This window comes from Eretmochelys imbricata, chromosome 5 (assembly GCF_965152235.1).
Source record: "Eretmochelys imbricata isolate rEreImb1 chromosome 5, rEreImb1.hap1, whole genome shotgun sequence".
Classification (NCBI taxonomy): domain Eukaryota; kingdom Metazoa; phylum Chordata; order Testudines; family Cheloniidae; genus Eretmochelys; species Eretmochelys imbricata.
This window is the reverse complement of record NC_135576.1, coordinates 13,346,135-13,367,726: the sequence shown is the minus strand read 5'-3', so window position 1 is coordinate 13,367,726 and position 21,592 is coordinate 13,346,135. Positions and strand designations below refer to the sequence as shown.

General features: G+C 44.9%; 1 protein-coding gene across 1 annotated transcript in view; it reads left to right on the top strand.

Moving 5' to 3' along the window:
* Window positions 1-21,566: 21,566 nt before the first annotated feature.
* LOXHD1 (lipoxygenase homology PLAT domains 1) overlaps window positions 21,567-21,592 on the top strand; it is a 210,918-nt gene continuing 210,892 nt past the window's right edge. The window contains exon 1 of the mRNA XM_077817080.1: window positions 21,567-21,588. Coding sequence (XP_077673206.1) covers window positions 21,567-21,588 — 22 coding nt within the window. The remainder of the gene's footprint in view (window positions 21,589-21,592) is intronic.

Here is a 21,592-nt window from a genome sequence, read left to right as displayed (position 1 = left end):
CCTCTGTGGAGAAAGAAGTGGTTCGGGACTATTTAGAAAAGCTGGACGAGCACAAGTCCATGGGGCCAGATGCGCTGCATCCGAGAGTGCTAAAGGAGTTGGCAGATGTGATTGCAGAGCCATTGGCCATTATCTTTGAAAACTCATGGCGATTGTAGCCAGACAGCCAGCCCCCCGCCCTCAGACCAGCATTGCTGGGAACACAAGGGAGCCAAAACAACAGGGCACTTAACGTCAATTCCAGCACAGCCTTTGAAGCTGTGAGAAGCACAGGTGTGCTTCTACAATGTGCCTCTGGGAACATATACAATGATTAGGCTCACAGCAGACAGAGAAGCTGTGACAGACATGGCTCTTAGCCCCTACTAAATAGCGTGATGCACACACCCCAACATCCTAGGTGGGAAAATATTTACCCTAATAAAAGGAATGTCCAGTAGTCAAAACTTATTGTTTCTCTCCCTTGCAAGTGTAAACTACTCTTGCGAGAGCTGGCGTCGCCCAGACAGACCAGCCCCAATTTGGCATAAGAAAGGAGAAAGAGAATAAAGGAGTACAGAGGTATAAGTATGGGACCTACAGCACCATGATTTTTGAGTGCTTTTCACTATCTATCTGCTGGTCAGATAAGTGACAGCCTCCCAAGGCTTCTGCAGCTAAGAGGGTCCCTAAGCCTTGTCCCTTATTCGTCTTTCCGCGGAATTGAGTGACCGATCCTGGCTTGGCACCGCTGGAATCGAGAGATGCAAGGAGGGTAAGAAGCACCCACACCTGATCTCCTATCTTTAGTGTACACATATTTTGAAATAGAGCTCTATACTTTGTTTTCTTTCTTTGGGATTGTGGCTTCAGTTTTGTAACTTGTTTGTGTGTGTAACATCTCTACATTTAAATAAGTAGGCACTAGCAATTTTGTAACCACATGATTAGAATCTAGTTTAATAAATTTTGGTAACCATTTGTGCATAAGCCTGACTTGTTTCTCTGGTTTACTGTAAAGCAGCCAACACAATTAAAGAACCTCAGCCATTTTGGCTATAAAGCTTGGCCATTAGGTGAGAGTAGTAAGAGCCTAGCGTTGAGTTGTGCCGCCTCCACGGGGCAAACTCTTGGGGTGCCTGTCAGTCAATCCTGACTGCCCACTGCGAAGGAGCTCTGAGCTCTAGCAGTTAAAATCACGGGTGTGGAGAGGCTCTTAGTGCTGCCATTGGGGCACCTGTCAGTCAGTGTTGACTGCCCACTGCGAAGGAGCTCTGAGCTCTAGCAGTTAAAGTCACAGGTGTTTAGGACCTTGGGGCATCCGTCAGCCTAGCCCGGGCTGCCCGCCGCAAAGGTACAGTGCGTCCTAGTGGTTAAAGTCACGGATGGTATAAAACGGGCATAGCTGGCACCTCACCAAACATCCTTGGCCATCGGCTAACAGCGATCGGTGGAAGTCCCGGATGACTGGAAAAAGGCTAATGTAGTGCCCATCTTTAAAAAAGGGAAGAAGGAGGATCCGGGGAACTACAGGCCAGTCAGCCTCACCTCAGTCCCTGGAAAAATCATGGAGCAGGTCCTCAAGGAATCAATTCTGAAGCACTTAGAAGAGAGGAAAGTGATCAGGAACAGTCAGCATGGATTCACCAAGGGCAATTCATGCCTGACTAATCTAATTGCCTTCTATGAGGAGATAACTGGCTCTGTGGATGAGGGGAAAGCAGTGGACGTGTTATTCCTTGACTTTAGCAAAGCTTTTGACACGGTCTCCCACAGTATTTTTGCCAGCAAGTTAAGAAGTATGGGCTGGATGAATGGACTATAAGGTGGATAGAAAGTTGGCTAGATTGTCGGGCTCAACGGGTAGTGATCAATGGCTCCATGTCCAGTGGGCAGCCGGTATCAAAAGTGCCCCAAGGGTTGGTCCTGGGGCCGGTTTTGTTCAATATCTTCATAAATGATCTGGAGGATGGTGTGGATTGCACCCTCAGCAAGTTTGCAGATGACACTAAACTGGGAGGATACGCTGGAGGGAAGGGATAGGATACAGAGGGCCCTAGACAAATTAGAGGATTGGGCCAAAAGAAATCTGATGAGGTTCAACAAGGACAAGTGCAGAGTCCTGCACTTAGGACAGAAGAATCCCATGCACTGCTACAAACTAGGGACCGAATGGCTCAGCAGCAGTTCTGCAGAAAAGGACCTAGGGGTTACAGTGGACGAGAAGCTGGATATGAGTCAATAGTGTGCCCTTGTTGCCAAGAAGGCCAATGGCATTTTGGGATGTATAAGTGGGGGCATTGCCAGCTGATTGAGGGACGTGATCGTTCCCCTCTATTCAACATTGGTGAGGCCTCATCTGAAGTACTGTGTCCAGTTTTGGGCCCCACACTACAAGAAGGATGTGGAAAAATTGGAGAGGGTCCAGCGGAGGGCAACAAAAATGATTAGGGGACTGGAACACATGACTTATGAGGAGAGGCTGAGGGAACTAGGATTGTTTAGTCTGTGGAAGAGAAGAATGAGGGGGGATTTGATAGCTGCTTTCAACTACCTGAAAGGGGGTTCCAAAGAGGATGGATCTAGACTGTTCTCAGTGGTAGCAGATGACAGAACAAGGAGTAATGGTCTCAAGTTGCAGTGGGGGAGGTTTAGGTTGGATATTAGGAAAAACTTTTTCACTAGGAGGTGGTGAAACACTGGAATGCGTTACCTCAGGAGGTGGTGGAATCTCCTTCCTTAGAAGTTTTTAAGGTCAGGCTTGACAAAGCCCTGGCTGGGATGATTTAGTTGGGGATTGGTCCTGCTTTGAGCAGGAGGTTGGACTAGATGACCTCCTGAGGTCCCTTCCAACCCTGATATTCTATGATTCTATGTGGATGATAGAATTCTATGGTGAAATGCTATGTTTTGTGAATCTTCAACTAATATATGCAATTCTCTTTAGTGTACAGTACTGGCCCCCTTAATATGTTGCAAATGCTTTTAGGTACATTTCTGAGACTCTGATCAAGCACTGAAAGTTAAGCTCATGGTTCAGTGTTTTGCTAGAATGGGGTCAGAATTATCAGCACCTTCCAGGAGTCAGCCCTAAGTGAATATTTACAATATTCAAGGAATTCTCTATTGGAAATATAGGAAAGTATAAGAGACTTCAGCTACTGACATAAACCTATTCATCTTTGATAAAACTGGCAAGTTTCTGAGGCTCTCAACAGTACCCGTAATCTATAGTTACTATCTAATGTTTTCCTAGACCTTTTGGCCTAATTAGCCATGAATGTACAGAATTGCTTGTGCCCTGCTTTACCCTTTTATTCATTACTAAGGCATGTTTCAATATTATTAATATTTCTGGACTGCCAAGGTGTGCTAGGTGTTTCACATAGAAATGAGAAGATAAAGCATGTGTCCAGAGGAGTTTACAGTCTAAATAGGCAATATTCTAAAGAAGGGGAAGGCGGCAGGGAAGCAAGCAATTAAACAGTGATATTTACAACATAATTCTCTCCTCACACCTTTTGCCTCTTAGTGCCTGTCCTCAACAGCTTACAATATAAATTACTATCTGTTTGTAAAAACAACAAGGAGTCCTTGTGGCACCTTAGAGACTAACAAATTTATTTGGGTATAAGCTTTTGTGGGCTAAAATCCACTTCATCAGATCCATGGAGTGAAAAACACAGTAGGCAGGTATATATAATACAGCACATGAAAAGATGGGATTTACCTTACCAAGTGGGGGATCAGTGCTAACAAAGCCAGTTCGAACAGGGTGGATGTAGCCTGTTCCCAACAGTTGACAAGAAAGGGTGAATATCAACAGAGGAAAAATTACTTTTGGTAGAGCTAATGAGGGTGGATATGGCCCAGCACCTAGTACAATGGGACCCTGATCTCAGTTGGAGCCTGACTAATGTGTGAGTAATACCAGTAAATAATATGTTATTTCCAGAGAGACAGGGTAGGTGAAGTAATAGCTTTTATTGGACTAACTTCTGTGGGTGAAAGAGACAAGCTTTTGAGCTCCACAGAGCTCTTCTTCAGGTCTGGAAAGGGTAATCACAGCGTTACAGCTAAATACAAGGTGGAACAGATTGTTAAGCATGAGGAGTTAACACGTGTTGCAAGAAACCTCTGCAGTCATTGGACACAGCATGTTGCTGATCTGCCTTCATGGCAATTGAATCACAAATTGATTTCCTCTGCCCAATCCGCCAGAACAGTCTTCACATGATAGAGAAAGGCAATTTCCCTATCTCACCAAGGGTAAAAGACCTATCGGCTACCCTTAGCTAATTTAGCCCACTCGTCGAAGCGGTTACCAGGATGTGGACACTGTCGCATGCAAACAATTACTTGGAGCCACCAGTGAGAGCTGGATGTAGGTGGGACCAAAGCGGATGAACTACTCCCTACGGAGCATGACGTGTTCATATGACAGAGGTTCTACCCCTCCCTAATACCCCTCATACATCCCATGACAAGGCACTGAAGGTGTCCTGATCACCCACTGCAGCTAAAGAAGTCCCCAGACATAATGATTCTCCATGCCACTGGAATCCGGCTTCCATGGCTGAGAGAGTGGGACTGCCTCTGTGCAGCGGCTTTCTCACTCAAACATTTCCTGAACAGTTTGTTTTTCTTGCAAATCTCATCCCATCAATATCATCTTTGGTGGCCTTGGGACTAGTGGTCATTCAGCTCTATCCCCGGGGCAGCGGAGAAGTTTGGCACCAACCTAGGTGGCTGAGCAGACCTTTTTAGGATAGCACTGCTCACCTTTTTAAAGGGAGGGGGCTCGAAAAGGTGCTTGTAAACATTGCCTGCCTCATTATATCTGGCCGACTACCATGGCTGGCAGATCATCCTGCAGTGGTCAAAAAACAACAAAGAAGAAAAGACTCATTCTAGGACTGTGGAACGTCCGCACCCTTATGGACAGAGAAGATGCACAAATGCCTGAGAGAAGAACAGCTCTTGTCTCCAGAGAACTTGCCCGCTACAATTTTGATATTGCAGCACTGAGTGAGACTAGACTGTCTGGAGAAGGCTCCATCTGTGAGCTAGGAGATGACTACACTTTCTTCTGGAAAGGAAAAGCAGAGGATGATGACAGGATCCATGGAGCTGGATTTGCAATAAGAACGTCTTTCCGGAAACAACTTCCTGACCTCTCTATTGTCCTGAACGAACTGCTCATGAAACTTAGGTTCCCCTGAGCTCTTCATGGCATGTCACTGTCATCCGTGTCTACACTGACCAGCACAGAGGAAGGCAAGAGCAGTTCTACTCTGACCTGGACTCCATCCTGAGATCATCCCCTACATATGACAAGCTCATCTTGCTGGGAGACTTCAACACTAGAGTTGGTAGAGACAGCAGTGACTGGAGAGGTATGGTAGGACAATATGGAGTGGGAAAGATGAACAGCAACGGATTCCTCCTTTTCGGTAAATGTGCAGAATATAGTCTGCTCATCACTAGCACCATCTTTAGGCAAAATGATAAATATAAAACAACATGGATGCACCTATGGTCCAAACAATGACACCTGATCGATTATGTACCATCTGCCAATGAGACATCCACGATGTCAGAATTACCAGAGCTGGAGCATGGCACAGAATGCTGGACAGACCCCAGTTTGGCAAGAACAATACTCAGCCTGCATATAGTCCCTTCATAGCGCAGGTGCTCCAAGCTAAACAGAATAGCCTTCAACATAGCAAAGCTCTAGCACATCAACTATCAGGTGCAGTTTCAGCAGTCACTTGATGACAAGCTTTTTTCATGCTCACCATTCACTGGCAACTGAAAAATTGAACCAGCTCAAAGATGTGATTATGGACATATCTAAATCAGTGCTGGGGCTAAAGAAAAGGGTACACCAAGATTGGTTCAATGAGAACGAGGACATTTCCAAACTCCTAAGTGACAAACAGAGAGCATTTGCTGAATTGCAGAACAATCTCACTTCCATCTCAAAGAAAGATAGGAATAAGTATCTACAGAGCAAGGCCCAGTGTGAACTGAGGAGAATGCAGGATGAGTGGTGGGAGAGAAAAGCTGTAGAAGTTCAGCATTACACAGATACGAATAATGCAGAGATGTTCTTTGTCTCTCTTAAAGCAGACTACCGATCATTTAAATCTGGCACAGCTCCCCTGAAGTCAGCAGTTGGAACAACCCTCATCAAAGACTAGGAAGAAAACATACAGAGATGGGCTGAACACTTCAACAGTCTACACAATAGACCATCCATGGTTGATCGATGTGTCATTGATCAACGACACGGGAAACCCATTAAAGAGGATCTCGACCTCTCTCCATGAGTTGAAGAGGTCATGAAAGCCATCAAACAATTGAATTCCGGCAAAGCATCCAGAAAGGATAGAATTCCACCAGAACTGTACAAAGCTGCAGGTCCAAAGGCTATTGAGGTGTTTCATGACATCTTGAGTAGCATTTGGAAGTAAGAAGAAATGCCAAAAGACTTCAGAGATGCTATTATTGTACCACTATTCAAAAACAAAGGCAGCAAACCTGACTGTGGAAACCACATAGGCATTTCTCTCCTCTGTACAGCAGGGAAAATACTAGCTCGCATTCTGCTGAACAGACTCATTGCAAATATATCTGAAGAGAATCTGCCAGAAGTGCAGTGTGGTTTCAGACCAGCTTACAGTACTAGGGACATGATTTTTGTCATAAGGCAGGTCCAGGAAAAATATTTTAGAGCAGAACATGGACCTGTATGCAGTTTTCATTGACTTGACCAGAGACTTCGATATGATCAACTGAGAATGTCTAAGGGCTATTCTACATAAACTGGGCTGCCAAAGAAAGAATGTTCATACAAATCATCTGTCTGTTCCATGTCCATTTGATAGTGCAAGTGTTCTTGAATGGTGACTCTTCTGATGCATTTGAAATCTGAAATGGAGTGAAGCAAAGCTATGTACTTGCTCCAGTGCCGTTCAGCTTGTTCTTTGCCTGTGTCCTCAGCCACACCACAAGGGACTTGGATCAGGGATATACATCCATTACGAACTCGATGGATCTCTCTGATCTTTGAAGACTAAACGATAGGACCAAGATTCTGGAGAGACTTCTAGTTGAGACACTTTTTGCAGATGACTGCACCCTGTTGGTCCATAGACATAACTACCTTCAGGTTGTCGTTGATAGATGATTTAGTTGCGGATTGGTCCTGTTTTGAGCAGGGGATTGGACTAGATGACCTCCTGAGGTCCCTTCCAACCCTGATATTCTATGATTCCATGATTTTTCTGAAGCATCCCAGCTCTTTGGCCTCACCCTCAGTCTTGGTAAGACAGAGGTCTTGTTCCACCCAGCACCTCATTCCAATGCCCCAGTGCCAGCCATCTCTATCCAAGGCACACAGCTGAAAAATGTGGATCAGTTAAAGTATTTGGGCAGCACCATCTCTAGTGATTGTTCCCTTGATAAGGAAATTGCCACCAGAATCAGTAAAGCCAGCCAGGCCCTTGGCTGACTCCGAACAAAAGTCCTTAACCAACACAACATTCATCTCTCCACCAAATTGAAGATCTACAGTGTAGTGGTTCTAACATCTCTCCTCTATGGTTCTGAGACATGGACTCTTCAGAGCCAGCACTTTAAACAGCTTGAGCAATTTCACATGCGCTCAATAATGAGCATTCGCTGGCAGGACAGAGCGATCAATATTAAAGTTCTTGAGAGAGCAAACACAACCAGCATCAAGGAAATAGTACTGCGAGCACCACTTAGGTGGACTGGACGATCTCATCAGAATGAAGGAGCACCACCTCCCAAAACAGATCCTGTATAGCGAGCTGAGACAGGTAAAAGAAAGAAGCGTTTTCCATATAAGTGCTTCAAAGATCACTTGAAGAGCAGTCTCCAGTGGGCTGGCATCAATCTCAAAGAGCTTGAGAAAATGGCTCAGAACAGAACTCACTGGAAGTCTCTTATAAGATGAGCATGCAACAGGTTCAAGTGGGATCAATGAAATTGTCTCCAGGCTGCACATGAAAGGTGCCACAGAGCTGCATCATCTAACATCATGGATACAGACTTCCTATGACCTCAGTGTGGCCAACTCTGTGCATCAGGATTCAGACTTTGGAGTCATATGCATAGCCATAGATGGGAATTGTGACAATATCATCATCATCATGCTCCGTGATGGACTACTACTAGTAGTCATAGAACAATGGAGAGTTAGTGGTTTACAGATTTTTATAATGAGACACAAAACCCTCTTCTCCATTGAGTGTATGATTTTTGGGGTCTAGCAGAGTTATGAATTTAAGTTCTCAGGCTCCTCTTTTGAAGGTGTTGTGTAGGTTTCCTTTCAGGATAAGGGCCAAGAGGTCAGATATGGCATGATTGTTTTGTGAAAAGTGTTCACCCATGGGCGATAGGGTGTTTCTGTCTGTTTATCATTTTTCGGTGTGCATTCATTTGAGAGCGTATTGATTGTCTGGTTTCACCCACCTAGTTGTTGTTGTGGGATTTGATGCACTGAGTGAGGTGCACCACATGTTGTGACAGGCATGTGTAGGACCCATGAATCTTGAAATGTGGTTTATTTTGGCCTGGGGGGCGGGGGGTGATCATTGTAGCAATGGAGATATATCTAGCTGTGACACTCTACCACCATTCCCAGTCCTGAAGAAGGGCGCTGTGGAGCTTGAAAACTTATTACTTCCACATAGTTTGGGTTCCAAAGGCTTTTGTTTCTTTCTCTTGCTCTCTTAGCTAGACTACCCTATGCTGGCAAACCAGCTAACATGTATATGACCCTTGACAGCTTAACAAAAGGATTGCCATTGTAATCAAGAGAATTCACTTGTGTGTGGATATCAAAGAAATGTTAATTAGGCTAGCAACCTCTAACCCATTTACTTGTGTTGATAAGAATCAAAGAGTAAATGCTAAGTGTATTTGTCTGTGTTTACCTATGTCCTGTTAGAAGAAATCAATTTAGCTTGTAGATGCTAAATCCTTTTTGTGTCTTGTAATGCTATATTACAATTCTTGATTGTCTTTGGGTCAAAAGGGATATTAGCGTTTAAATGAAGCTCGGGAAGTAATAATATTATTATTCTCATCTAGCTTTGAAACTTGTGATTCCAGATTGTAAACCACCTTTAAACTATCCTGGTAGTTTAAATGGCGGTTGCTAAGGGCATCCCCTTTGAATGGCCCATCGAATAAAAATCACAGACCGTGGGAATATGCTTTTCATCCAAGCCCACATAATGAAGTTGCCTGTCAGCTTGCCAGCCTGCTTCAACTATAAAACAGGAGCCTTGAGCCTGATTCTGGCCTCTGTAGAAACAAGGAAAGTTTAAGCCATAGGACTGAGATCTTTCAAGCAGTTGGTTGGAATACCCTGCAAAAATGCATGGAAAGACTCTAATAAACTCTACTTCAAAGCTGCACTTTGGATTCTGACCTGCTGGAATGAGTCTAGAGAGACTTTTGTGCAAACCAGCAAACTCACCATCAATGCTCCAATTCTGATTGGAGGGCTTGGCAATCACTTGTAATGTATATAATTTCTTAACCATTTAATAATTCGCTTATTTTTCTTTTTTATTATTAATAAAAGCTTTAGTTAATTTACTAAGGATTGGCTGATAGCATGATATTTGGGTAAGATCTGAAATACATACTGACCTGCAGTAAGTGTCTGATCCTTTGGGATTGGTAGAACCTCATGTATGGTGAATTGGCTTTTCAGTAACCTCTCACCATAGAATCATAGACTATCAGGGTTGGAAGGGACCTCAAGAGGTCATCTAGTCCAACCCCCTGCTCAAAGCAGGACCAGTCCCCAACTAAATCATCCCAGCCAGGGCTTTGTCAAGCCTGACCTTAAAAATCTCAAAGGAAGGAGATTCTACCACCTCCCTAGGTAACGCATTCCAGTGCTTCACCACCCTCCTAGTGAAAAAGTTTTTCCTAATATCCAACCTAAACCTCTCCCACTGCAACTTGAGACCATTACTCCTTGTTCTGCCATCTGCTACCACTGAGAACAGTCTAGATCCATCCTCTTTGGAACCCCCTTTCAAGTAGCTGAAAGCAGCTATCAAATCCCCCCTCATTCTTCTCTTCCACAGACTAAACAATCCCAGTTCCCTCAGCCTCTCCTCATAACTCATGTGTTCCAGTCCCCTAATCATTTTTGTTGCCCTCTGCTGGACGCTTTCCAATTTTTCCATATCCTTCTTGTAGTGTGGGGCCCAAAACTGGACACAGTACTCCAGATGAGGCCTCACTGATGTCGGATAGAGGGGAATGATCACGTCCCTCGATCTGTTGGCAATGCAAGTGTCATCTCCGAACTTGCTGAGGGTGCAGTCCACGCCATCCTCCAGATCATTAATGAAGATATTGAACAAAACCAGCCGCAGGACTGACCCTTGGGCTCTCCGCTTGATACTGGCTGCCAACTAGATATGGAGCTACCCATTGAGCCCGACGATCTAGCCAACTTTCTATCCACCTTATAGTCCATTCATCCAGCCCATACTTCTTTAACTTGCTGGCAAGAATACTGTGGGAGACCATATCAAAAGCTTTGCTAAAGTCAAGGAATAACATGTCCACTGCTTTCCCCTCATCCACAGAGCCAGTTATCTCCTCATAGAAGGCAATTAGATTAGTCAGGCATGACTTGCCCTTCGTGAATCCATGCTGATTGTTCCTGATCCTCCAAGTGCTTCAGAATTGATTCCTTGAGGACCTGCTCCATGATTTTTCCAGGGATTGAGGTGAGGCTGACTGGCCTGTAGTTCCCTGGATCCTCCTCCTTCCCTTTTTTAAAGATGGGCACTACATTAGCCTTTTTCCAGTCGTCCGGGACTTCCCCCGATCACCATGAGTTTTCAAAGATAACGGCCAATGGCTCTGCAATCACAACTGCCAACTCCTTTAGCACTCTCGGATGCAGCGCATCCGGCCCCATGGACTTGTGTTCGTCCAGATTTTCTAAATAGTCCTGAACCACTTCTTTCTCCACAGAGGGCTGGTCGCCTCCTCCCCATGCTGTGCTGCCCAGTGCAGTAGTCTGGGAGCTGACCTTGTTTGTGAAGACAGAGGCAAAAAAAGCATTGAGTACATTAGCTTTTTCCACATCCTCTGTCACTAGGTTGCCTCCCTCATTCAGTAAGAGGCCCACACTTTCCTTGACTTTCTTCTTGTTGCTAACGTACCTGAAGAAACCCTTCTTGTTACTCTTAATATCTCTTGCTAGCTGCAACTCCAAGTGTGATTTGGCCTTCCTGATTTCACTCCTGTATGCCTGAGCAATATTTTTATACTCTTCCCTGGTCATTTGTCCAATCTTCTCATTTCTTCTTTTTTGTGTTTAAGATCAGCAAGGATTTCACTGTTAAACCAAGCTGGTTGCCTGTCATATTCACTCCTCTTTCTACACATTGGGACGGTTTGTTCCTGTAACCTCAATAAGGATTCTTTAAAATATAGCCAGCTCTACTGGACTCCTTTCCCCCTCATGTTATTCGTCATATAAAACCAGTTTGTCTGGATGGCAACCAGGGGCTGGAATGCCAGAAGGGACCTGTGTTTTAGCTTCTAGTTAACCAGTGTGGTGCTACAGAAGCTCTTTTGGGGTGTGTCTGCCCTGTTTCTTGCAGTATGCCCTGAGTGAGGCATTCTCAGCAGTGATCCATTCTAGGCACCGGTCACAATTCCCTAGAAGAAAGGACTGTGGTTTGCATACGCAAACACTTCGTTCACTCCAAGCTGGAGTGTAAATCTTACCACTACCACTGTCTCAAGCTGGCATCTTTCAGACATTACAATTGTTTCACCAACAGCTTTGGAAATAAGTGTTTCCTCTTGTCTGACACCTGAAAATGGCTGGGTTAATAATAACCCTCTCTTCGTCCAGGATTAGTAACTGGATGCAAGTTGTATCAGTCACCACAGTGTATCTGTATAAATGGATTTTGCATTTTCTACATCCCGCTCCTAAAATGAATCAGTTTTGGATGCTAATCTCTGGCAAAGTTGTCTGTGTATATTGTTTCCCTTAATTGTGTACTATTCTTCAAATCAGAGACTGTGCATGCTCATAAGAAGCTGTAGCGTATCTGCAGTATATCCCAAAACAGTGGGATTTGTTCCCCTTTGCCTATGTTCTACTCATTAATATTTTGTATGCCTTGAAGACTGGCCACCCAGTTCTGTCAATAAGAGATGAAGTATCTATGATAAGACTTTCATCAGCATTTCTTAAGACATATCACTAGTCAGCTTAATCATGGTCTCAGCTGGGGATTCAATATCCACCAGATGAGACAGAGTTTGAACTAGACTTCACTTGCTATTATTGAAGTACTCAGTAATTGATGTGATAATTGGAACAGGATAGTCTGCACTAGTGACTGCTGTGCAAGCCTCTTGGGGAAATAGACATTGCTTTTATCTGACTCTCACTGAGAGAGACATGAGATCCAAGCACAAGACTGGGAGCCAGGCATTCCTGAGTCTAATAATGGCTCTCATGCTGACTCCCTGAATTGACCTGGGCAAGTTACTTAGGGCACTGTTTGGCCCTCAGTTTGGCCATTTTCGTGAATCCACAGTCCAGGTCAACTCCTCCAGTATCAAGTAGGGAGTTGGGGGGATGGAGGGAACTCAGGTCTGTCCTCTACTCTGGGTTCCAGCCCAGGGCCCTGTGGATTGCAGCTGTCTACAGAGGCTCCTATAACAGCTGCGTGACAGCTACAACTCCCTGGGCTACTTCCCCATGGCCTTTCCCCAACACCTTCTTTATTCTCACCACAGGACCTTCCTCCTGCTGTCTGATAATGCTTGTACTGCTCAGTCCGCCAACAGTCCACATTCTCACTCTCAGCTCCTAGTGCCTCTTGCTCCCAGCTCCTCGCACACACACCACAAACTGAAGTGAGCTGCCTTTTTAAACCCAGGTGTCCTGATTAGCCTGCCTGTCTTAATTGATTCTGGCAGCTTCTTGATTGGCTGCAGGTGTTCTAATCAGCCTGTCTGCCTTAATTGTTTCCAGAAAGTTCCTGAGTGTTCTGGAATAGTCCCTGTTATTTTACCCAGGGAAAAGGGACCTGCTTAACCTGGAACTAATGTATCTACCTTCGACCACTCTTTTGTAGCCATCTGGCCTGACCCTGTAACAGTATTAAATTCAAGTGTTTAACCAGAGTCTTTTTTCTAGGACCTAATCTACCTCTTCAGAGCTGTAGCACTGATGTAACAACATTGAGATCTCTAAACCAAATTCCACCTTTGGATGTAAGTGTGGCTCCTGCAGAATTCTGATTTCAAGATTTTCATCTAATTCAACTGTATTGCACCAGGTAGTAAAGTACAGGATGTTTAGCTTTGGATTCAAGAGGGCTGGGTACATTCTCTCAAAGCCAGAATAGCCAATTTACTCAAGAGCAGACTTGTGTCACATGTAGCCTCATACGTCTGTGGAGAGTGAGTGCAAAATGGGTGTAAAAGGCTAGCCCGTGAGAATTGTAGCCCTTTCCACACACTTCCTCATTTGACACGGGTATATACATGATACAAGGCAGCGGCGAATCAGGCCTATTGATTTTTGTAATGGTTCAAATATATACAAAAATAAAAAATAATAAAGACAAGGTCTGAACCAGACCTGGACACAAAGATCTCTGAACTTTGAGGCAGTTCAGCTCCAGATCCAAGTTTTACAGTGTGGTCCCACTGCTATAAGGAAATGGAACTTTCTGCTTCTTGAGCACAATGGATTCTGCTCTGACTCTGTGTTAAAGGGAGTCAGATAGCATTAGACTCTAGTTTCAAGAGAAGCAATGTGTCTCTGTTTTCATGATGATGTCTTCATGACATGGAAGTCTTATAATGTCGTTTACTTAGGCAGATGGGTGTACTGGCTGTAGTGCAAGAGCTGGGAATTGCAATAGCCTCTCACTTCCAGTAGTACATTGTGGAATTGCCTAAGCAGCTTATTAAATGGCCTTCTGATATTGCAAATTCTGCTTGGCTCCCATTTCCCTCTGTCTCCATTTTGTCCCTCTGTGGAATCTTAATTTTAATTGGTACTTAACAGTGTTTTTAATAATAGCACATGTTCCCCAAGCAGAGTTCATTGTATCTGTTTGTGTCCTCCATGCTTAAATTCTTGCCCTTAATAACTGTGGATATGTGCACTGTCAAGAAATCAACCCTGCTCTACTATGTGAATAAATTGTGTTCTTTGTCCTGTGCATGTAACACACATCTGTACCTAGTCACAAAGTTGTGCTTCCATGTACCGGTACAACTCCCTTTGCAGGAAGTATAGAAGTTACACTTTTTTTTGCTACTAGTTTCTTCTTTTATTTTTCTTTGATATCTTATAGTCTAGTATCTAGGAAGCTTTGGAAGTGAAGGGAAATCAACCTAGACTATCTATTCCACAGACTCACCCTCCGCCATCGTGTAGTTTGCCAGTGATGTGAATAAGTGGAGATAAAATGCACAGCAATCCCATTCAGGGACACAAAAGAAGAGGGTGCTTAATGAGGGAGATGTAGACAAGTATAACTTATATTGTCTGCAACATACAATTTGTAACAACTCTGAATGCTTCACTAGTCATGAAGTAACTCACTAAACAACTGATGAAATTTTGACAGACTATATGCTTGTTCTTGATATAACACTGGTATCTTAAGGGTGTAATTTGTTGCGGCAGCTGATTTTAAAGCTATTCATTGTCCTTCCATAGGCCTGTTTCTCAAATAACTGAGGAAGTGACTTTTCATCAGTACACTCACGTGGCCACCTAGAATGAAAAACAAGGGTGGGCACAAAGGTTAATGCCATCACCTTTAAAAAAACAAGCGACCAGATGTTGCCTGGTTTCTGCCTGGGAAGGGGAGTCTTCAGACAGGGATCTTTTACAGGTCCCTGTCTGAACCCTCACACCCTGCACATCAGCTGGATACAATGACAGGGTCTGCTCCTGGGCTGCAAGCAATGCCAGAGGGAGAGAGGAAGGACAGAGACTGACACTATGTCTACAGTGCAGATCTTACCGCGGCACAGCTGCAGCTGCTCCGTGTAGCTGCTCTGTGCCAACGAAACCCCTCCAACGAGTGGCGGTAGCTATGTCAGCAGGAGAGTGTCTCCCCCCCGCCACAGTGCTGTCCACAGCGGCACTTCTGTCAGTGTAACTTATGTCAGTCAGGGGTTGTTTGTTTCATACACCCCGAATGACAACAGTTTTACCCACAGGCGCCAACTCTGTGGGTGCTCCAGGGCTCCCGCCTGCTGGTGGCCCTGCTGATCAGCGCTTCCCCCTCCCTCCCAATGCTTCCCACCTGTCGTGGGTTAGCTGTTCTGTGGCGTGCAGGAGGTGCTGGGGGAGGGAAGCCCAAGAGCGGGGTGCGCTTGTGGGAAGGGGTGGAATGGGGCAGGAGGGGGTGGGGGCAGGGAGAGGCAGGGTGGGGACTTGAGGGAAGGGGTGAAGTGGGGGCGGGGCCTGGGGCAGAGCCACAGGAAGCCCACCTGGCACATTAGAAAGTCAGTGCCTGTGGTTTTACTGATAAAAGTGTTAGCGTAGCCATGACCTGACTTTCCCTCTGCACCAGCTGGCATGCTGTCTAGGCAGACAGAGGGGAACATGCTGTGCCATCCTTGGGGAGCATGCCATAGCTATGCTCATCTTGCGCACCTGGGAGCACCAGCAGAATAATCCCCCCTGGAGCTCCCACTGGGCTGATGTGGCTCAGTGCTACCCCAAAATTGGATTTATGGCTAAAAGCCACAATGGAGCCCCAGCTTAGTTTCTTATTGGATCCCATGGCCTTTATGTTTGGCTGCAGCTGAGAACAAGGTGGTGCAGCTTGGGGGAGGTGGGGTTGACACTTGTTCAGAGGTGGCTTTAAACTACCCATGTATATCCCCCCCCCCCCCGGACTGGATGCCAACACCACCAGAAGCCAGCGTGAGCCTATTCTACCTGGCCGAGCTGGCTGTAGGGCCACTTGACTCCAGTGGAGTGGCACCAAGTGGCGCTAGCATAGAGTAGCAGAGGGAATATCATTAATTTCCCTTCTTTTAACAGCTTTTCTGCAATCTGAATGGCAGTTGGAGCGGTTGCTATGTGGCATGCCCCACATGTTATCCTGTACAGGCTGAAATATCATTGTCTGCCCCAACAAATGCAAACCTTTCCCCCCCTCTCTGGATTAGACGGTCGTGCTCCTTTAATAAAACAAAAACAAAATCAAAATGTCCCTCTATCTAAATAAAAAATCCGGCAGTAAATGGCCCTCTATATAATATGTGAATTCTGATTAAAGCTGCTGAAAGGTAACCATGATTTCTGGTGATTTTTAATTATGAGGCAGAGAGTATGTCTACACTAGAAACTTAAGTTGAAACTTAACTTATTCCTGCCATGAAATTGACAAGACAGCTAACAGCTGATGTAAGTAAGGCAGTGTCTATACTGACACTGCATCGCTCTAACTACAGCGACATAAGCCCTACACCTCTTGTGGAGGTGGAGTTATGATGTTGGTGTAGTAGGGCACTTACATCAGACCTAAGCTGCTTTACCTTGACCTAACTGTGTAGTGTGTATACCAGACCTCACTTGGGAGAGTTCTTGTTTTATTGTTGGCCTCACTGCCTGTGCCCCAGAAGGTGGAGTGCTGCTATTGGCTCTCTCCAACCAGTCTGGAAGGGGTGTTATGAAACTTAATTAATTCATCTTTGTAATTAGCTAATGTTTATAAAGCATATGGAAGACCTTAAATGCTACTGAATGCGAGTGCTAAATATTATAAAGTGCTTTGAGATCATTGGAGGAAAGGGCCTATGCATTATTATAAGTTATTTTCTGAGGGAATTTTGGTATTTCTAAAAAAAAACTAATACAAAATTGAAAACCATAAAATAGCCAGTGGTGAATTACCAGGGGAGGGAGAAGGGAATTTATGAGTTTATTTTCATTGGTTGGAAATGTGACTAAAGGTTCTGACCATTAGCAACATACCAGTCATTCACAGCTTGTATCAGTGACCAACAAGGACCTACAAGCTGGGGGAAGCTGAAAGTGAAACATTGCTCTATGGAGGCAAAAAATTGGTTTGCCTGCTGTGGGTTTCCTATTCATGCTATGCGGTTAATACAAAACCTTGTTTTCCTTTGAGCACAAGCATGAGGCACCTCGCCCAAGGAATTCTCAAACTTTAGTAGAGCACTAACCAGGTTTTAATAGACAGATTGTCATGTGGCCCACTCCCTGTCCTGTTTGTGGATGTGCCAGATCACTATGGAAGCTACAGCAATTACTTTCATTGAAAGATGATACTAGGAAAGTATGTGGGTATTTCTAGCTGGCTTTTAAATCAATGGAACAGCTGGAAATAAGGAGGAGAAGCCAGCACTATGCAACCAGTCAGTCTCCAGTAAAGTCCTTATAGATCACAGTTCGGGAACATCCGATCTAGACCATTTCAGTGTTGTCTGTATAGCAGAGTTTGCCTGCCATCAGGACTTGGTGTAAACTAGCTCATTTTTCTTTCCAGCCAAATATTTCCTAGACCTTTTGGCTAAAACTCTGAATGAGTTTCTTCCCTGCTGGTGTGTTGAGATGGGGGATAGCAGATGACTGTTATTTCTGCCCACTGTGAACAGTGCTGGTGAATGCTTTGTTTCTTTTCTATGTGTGTATGTCTGCAGCCACAGAAATGTGCAAAAATAGAATATGTAATAATTATTACAGGTCCAGACAAAATTTACATCCTCACAATGTTAAGATGGGACTGCCTAGTTTAAAGGTCGGAAGTTCAGCCTTAACTCCGCCACTTTGTGCCTAGAAATATAGTTGATATCAAAGATATCTAATATTCATAGATCTTAAGGCCAGAAAGGACCATTAAATCACCTAGTCTGCCATGTATAACAGAGGCCTGGTCTACAATAAAAAGTTAGGTCAAAGGAAGCCACCTTAATACCTGTTAATGTATGTGTCTACACAACCAGGTCCTTTATGCCAACCTAAGTCACCTCTAATGTTGACTTCTGTAATCCACCTCTCTGAGAAGTGTAGCGCTTAATTTGATTTTCATGGGTTGACTGTGAGGTAGTGCAGATGCAGCATTGTGTAATTCGACTTAATTGGCCTCCAGGTTGTGTCCCACAACGCTCATCTGTGACCACTCTGGAGATCGTTCTCAACTCTGCTGCACTGCAGCCAGGTACACAGGAAACAGGCCCTCCCCTGCTAAAGCCCCAGGAATTTTTGATTTCCTATTTCCTGTTTGATCAGCATTGGGAGCATGCCAGCTTGAGCACAGCTGATCATGGAGACTACACGCCCCAAAAGCGCTCCAGCCTGGTCTGCACAGGAGGTGGTGGATCTCCTCACTATGTGGGGAGAAAAGTCTGTGCAGGCAGAACTCCGATGCAGCAGAAGAAATGCTGACATCTATGGAAAGATCGCTTGTGGAATGAGGGAGAAGGGCTACACGAAGGACGCACAGCAGTGCCATGTGAAAATAAAAGAACTTTTCCAAGCATGCCAGAAGGTAAGGGAGGTGAACAGTCATTCTGGTGCTGAACCCCACACATGCCGGATATACAACGAGCTGCATGTGATTCTCGGGGGTGACCCTACCAGCACCCCCACAAGCAACATGGACACCTCACAGGTGTGTGAGTCTAGGGACAACAAGGGGGGTGATATGGTGGATGAGGAAGAAGAGGAGGAGGAGAAAGGGAGACAGGCGAGCGGTGGATCCATTCTCCCCGAAAGCCAGGAAATATTTTTAACCCTGAATCCCTGTGGGTTGCAGGACATCACGGTGGCCAACCGTGATGCCAGGGAAGGCACCTCTGGTGAGTATACAGTTACAATCAAAGTCCAGTTAAACTTTAGCGGGCACACACATTCAGTAGTATTGCATGTTTACTGTGAAGAAAAAGCGGGTTGCTGTGGCTCTCTGCTTACAAGAAGCCTCTCCAGCTACGCAGAGGATGGTCCCAGGAAACGACTGAAAATGTTTTTCCCGTTCCAACTTTACAACCACTTTTCCCCAAGCTTACCTTTTTTTCTGTTCTCCCTCTACTTATGTTTGTTAAATAAAGTAAATGGACTTGAGAAATAAATGTTCTTTATTGAGTAGAAGCAGTGGGCTTGAGTGGGGGATTGGCTTTACAGGGACAGTGATATAAGGCAGGTGAAGATTTGGGAAAGCACAATGCAGACAAGCAGCTCACATTACTGTGACTCATTACTGAAATGGCTTTTCAAAGCCTTACAGATACGCAGCGCCCCTTGCTGTGCTCTTCTTATTGCCCTGGTGTCTGGCTGCTCAAAAATCGCTGCCATGTGATCTGCCTCAAATACCCACCCCTGCAGAAAATTTTCCCCTTTTTTCAGAGATATTATGGAGCACACAGCAGGCAGCTATAACCATGGGGATGTTTTCTTCACTAAGGTCCAACCTTGTTAGTAAACTTCTCCAGCGCCCTTTCAAATGACCAAGGGCACATTCAACCACCATTCTACACTTGCTGAACCTATAGTTGAACCATTCCTTACTGCTGTCCAGACAGCCGGTGTATGGCTTCATGAGCCATGGGAGAAAGGGGTAGGCTGGTTCCCCCAGGATTACAATAGGCATCTCAATGTCATCAGTGTTCATTTTGTGGTCTGGAAAGAAAGTCCTGGATTGCAGCTTTTTGAAGAGACCCGAGTTCCTAAAGATGCATGCGTCATGAACCTTTCCCGACCATCCTACGCTGATGTCGGTGAAACACCACTGTGATCCAGCAGCGTTTGCAACACCATTGAAAAGTATCCCTTTTGGTTTATGTACTCTTTGGCAAGGTGGTCTGGTGCCAAGACGGGGATATGCATGCCATCTATTGCCCCATCACAATTAGGGAACCCAATTGCGGTAAAACCATCCACTATGTCCCGCACATTTCCCAGACTCACTCCCCGTCGTAGCAAAAGTCAATTAATGGCCCAGCACACTTGGAGCACAGCAGCTCTCATGGTTGATTTACCTATTCCAAATTGATTCCCCACTGACCAGTAACTGTCTGGTGTTGCAAGCTTCCAAATAGCGATTGCCACTTGCTTCTCCACTGTCAGAGCAGCTCTCATTTTTGTGTTGCTGAACTGCAGGGCAGAGGGAAAGCTCTGAACAAAGTTCCTGGAAGGTGGCCTTCTGCATTCGAAAGTTCTGCAGCCACTGCTTCTCATCCCATACCTGCAAAACGATGTGGTCCCACCAGTCAGTGCTTGTTTCACGGGACCAGAAACAGTGCTCAACAGAGTGCAGCTGCTCTGTGACTGCCACCAGCAACTGTGAATTGTTTTTTTCAATGGCTTGCAGCAGGGCCACTTGCAGGACATTGCTATGTTCCGTGCGGCAGACTCTACTTTGGCTCTGGAAATACTGCAGGAGAAGGTGCGCGAGGTGTTTGAGATGCTCACAGCAAGAATGCACAACTGAGCAGGCTCCACGCTTCTGGGGTTATGGCATACGCGTGGCAGCTTTAAGGCACAAAAACCACTGGGTTGTTTGCTGTTAAGCACAGTGCATAATGTGATGCCAGTGTTCTCATTCTCCCCTGTGACAATGTTTTGGTCCCATGAGGCATTGCACAAACTTCCCAAAACATACTACAGCAAGTTGCACTTTGGGATAGCTACCCACGATGCACTGCTTTGTGCATCGATACAGGCACTGCTAGTGAGGAACACTCCATCCAGACAATGAGCATGGTGTGGCCACGCACAATCGACTTAATTAATTCGGAGGTGCCAGGTCGAATTAGATAAGTTGACTTAATTTTGTAGTGTAGACAAGCCCAGAGGCCATAGAATTTCATCCAGTTACCTCTGCATTGAGCCCAATAACTTTTGTTTGACTAAAGCATCTCTTTCAGAAAGGCATCCAGTCTTGATTTGAAATCTGCAAGAGATGAAGAATCCTTTTCCAATGGTTAATCATCCTCTCTGTTAAAAATTTGTCTTATTTCTAATTTGAACTTGTTTGGCTTTAAATTCCAGCTGTTAGTTCTTGTTATGCTTTTCTCTGCTCAGTTAAATAGTCCTTTAATAGACCCTCCATTTTCTCTCCTTGATGGCACTTATACACAATAATCAAGTTCTCTTCATCTTCTTTTTAGTAAACTAAACAGATTGAGCTCCTTCAGTCTCTCACTATAAGGCATCTGTTTCCTGCCTTCAGATAATTTTTGTGGCTCTTCTCTGCACCTTCTCCAATTTTTTAACATTGTTTTTAAAATGTGGATACAAGAACTGGATGCAGCATTCCAGTATCAGTCTCAGCAATGCTGTAAAGAGGTAAAATCACCTCTCTAGTCCTGCTCACTACTCCCCTGTTTACACATCCAAGCATCCCACTAGCCCTTTTGGCCACAGCACTGCTCTGGGAACTCCTGAATTGTATGGCCTCTATAACTGCTAAGCACTTTTCAGAGTTACCGATTTCCAGGATACAGTCCTTTTTTTCCTTGTAGGTATGACCTACATTTTTTGTTACTAGATGCATGATCTTGCATTTGCTTGTAT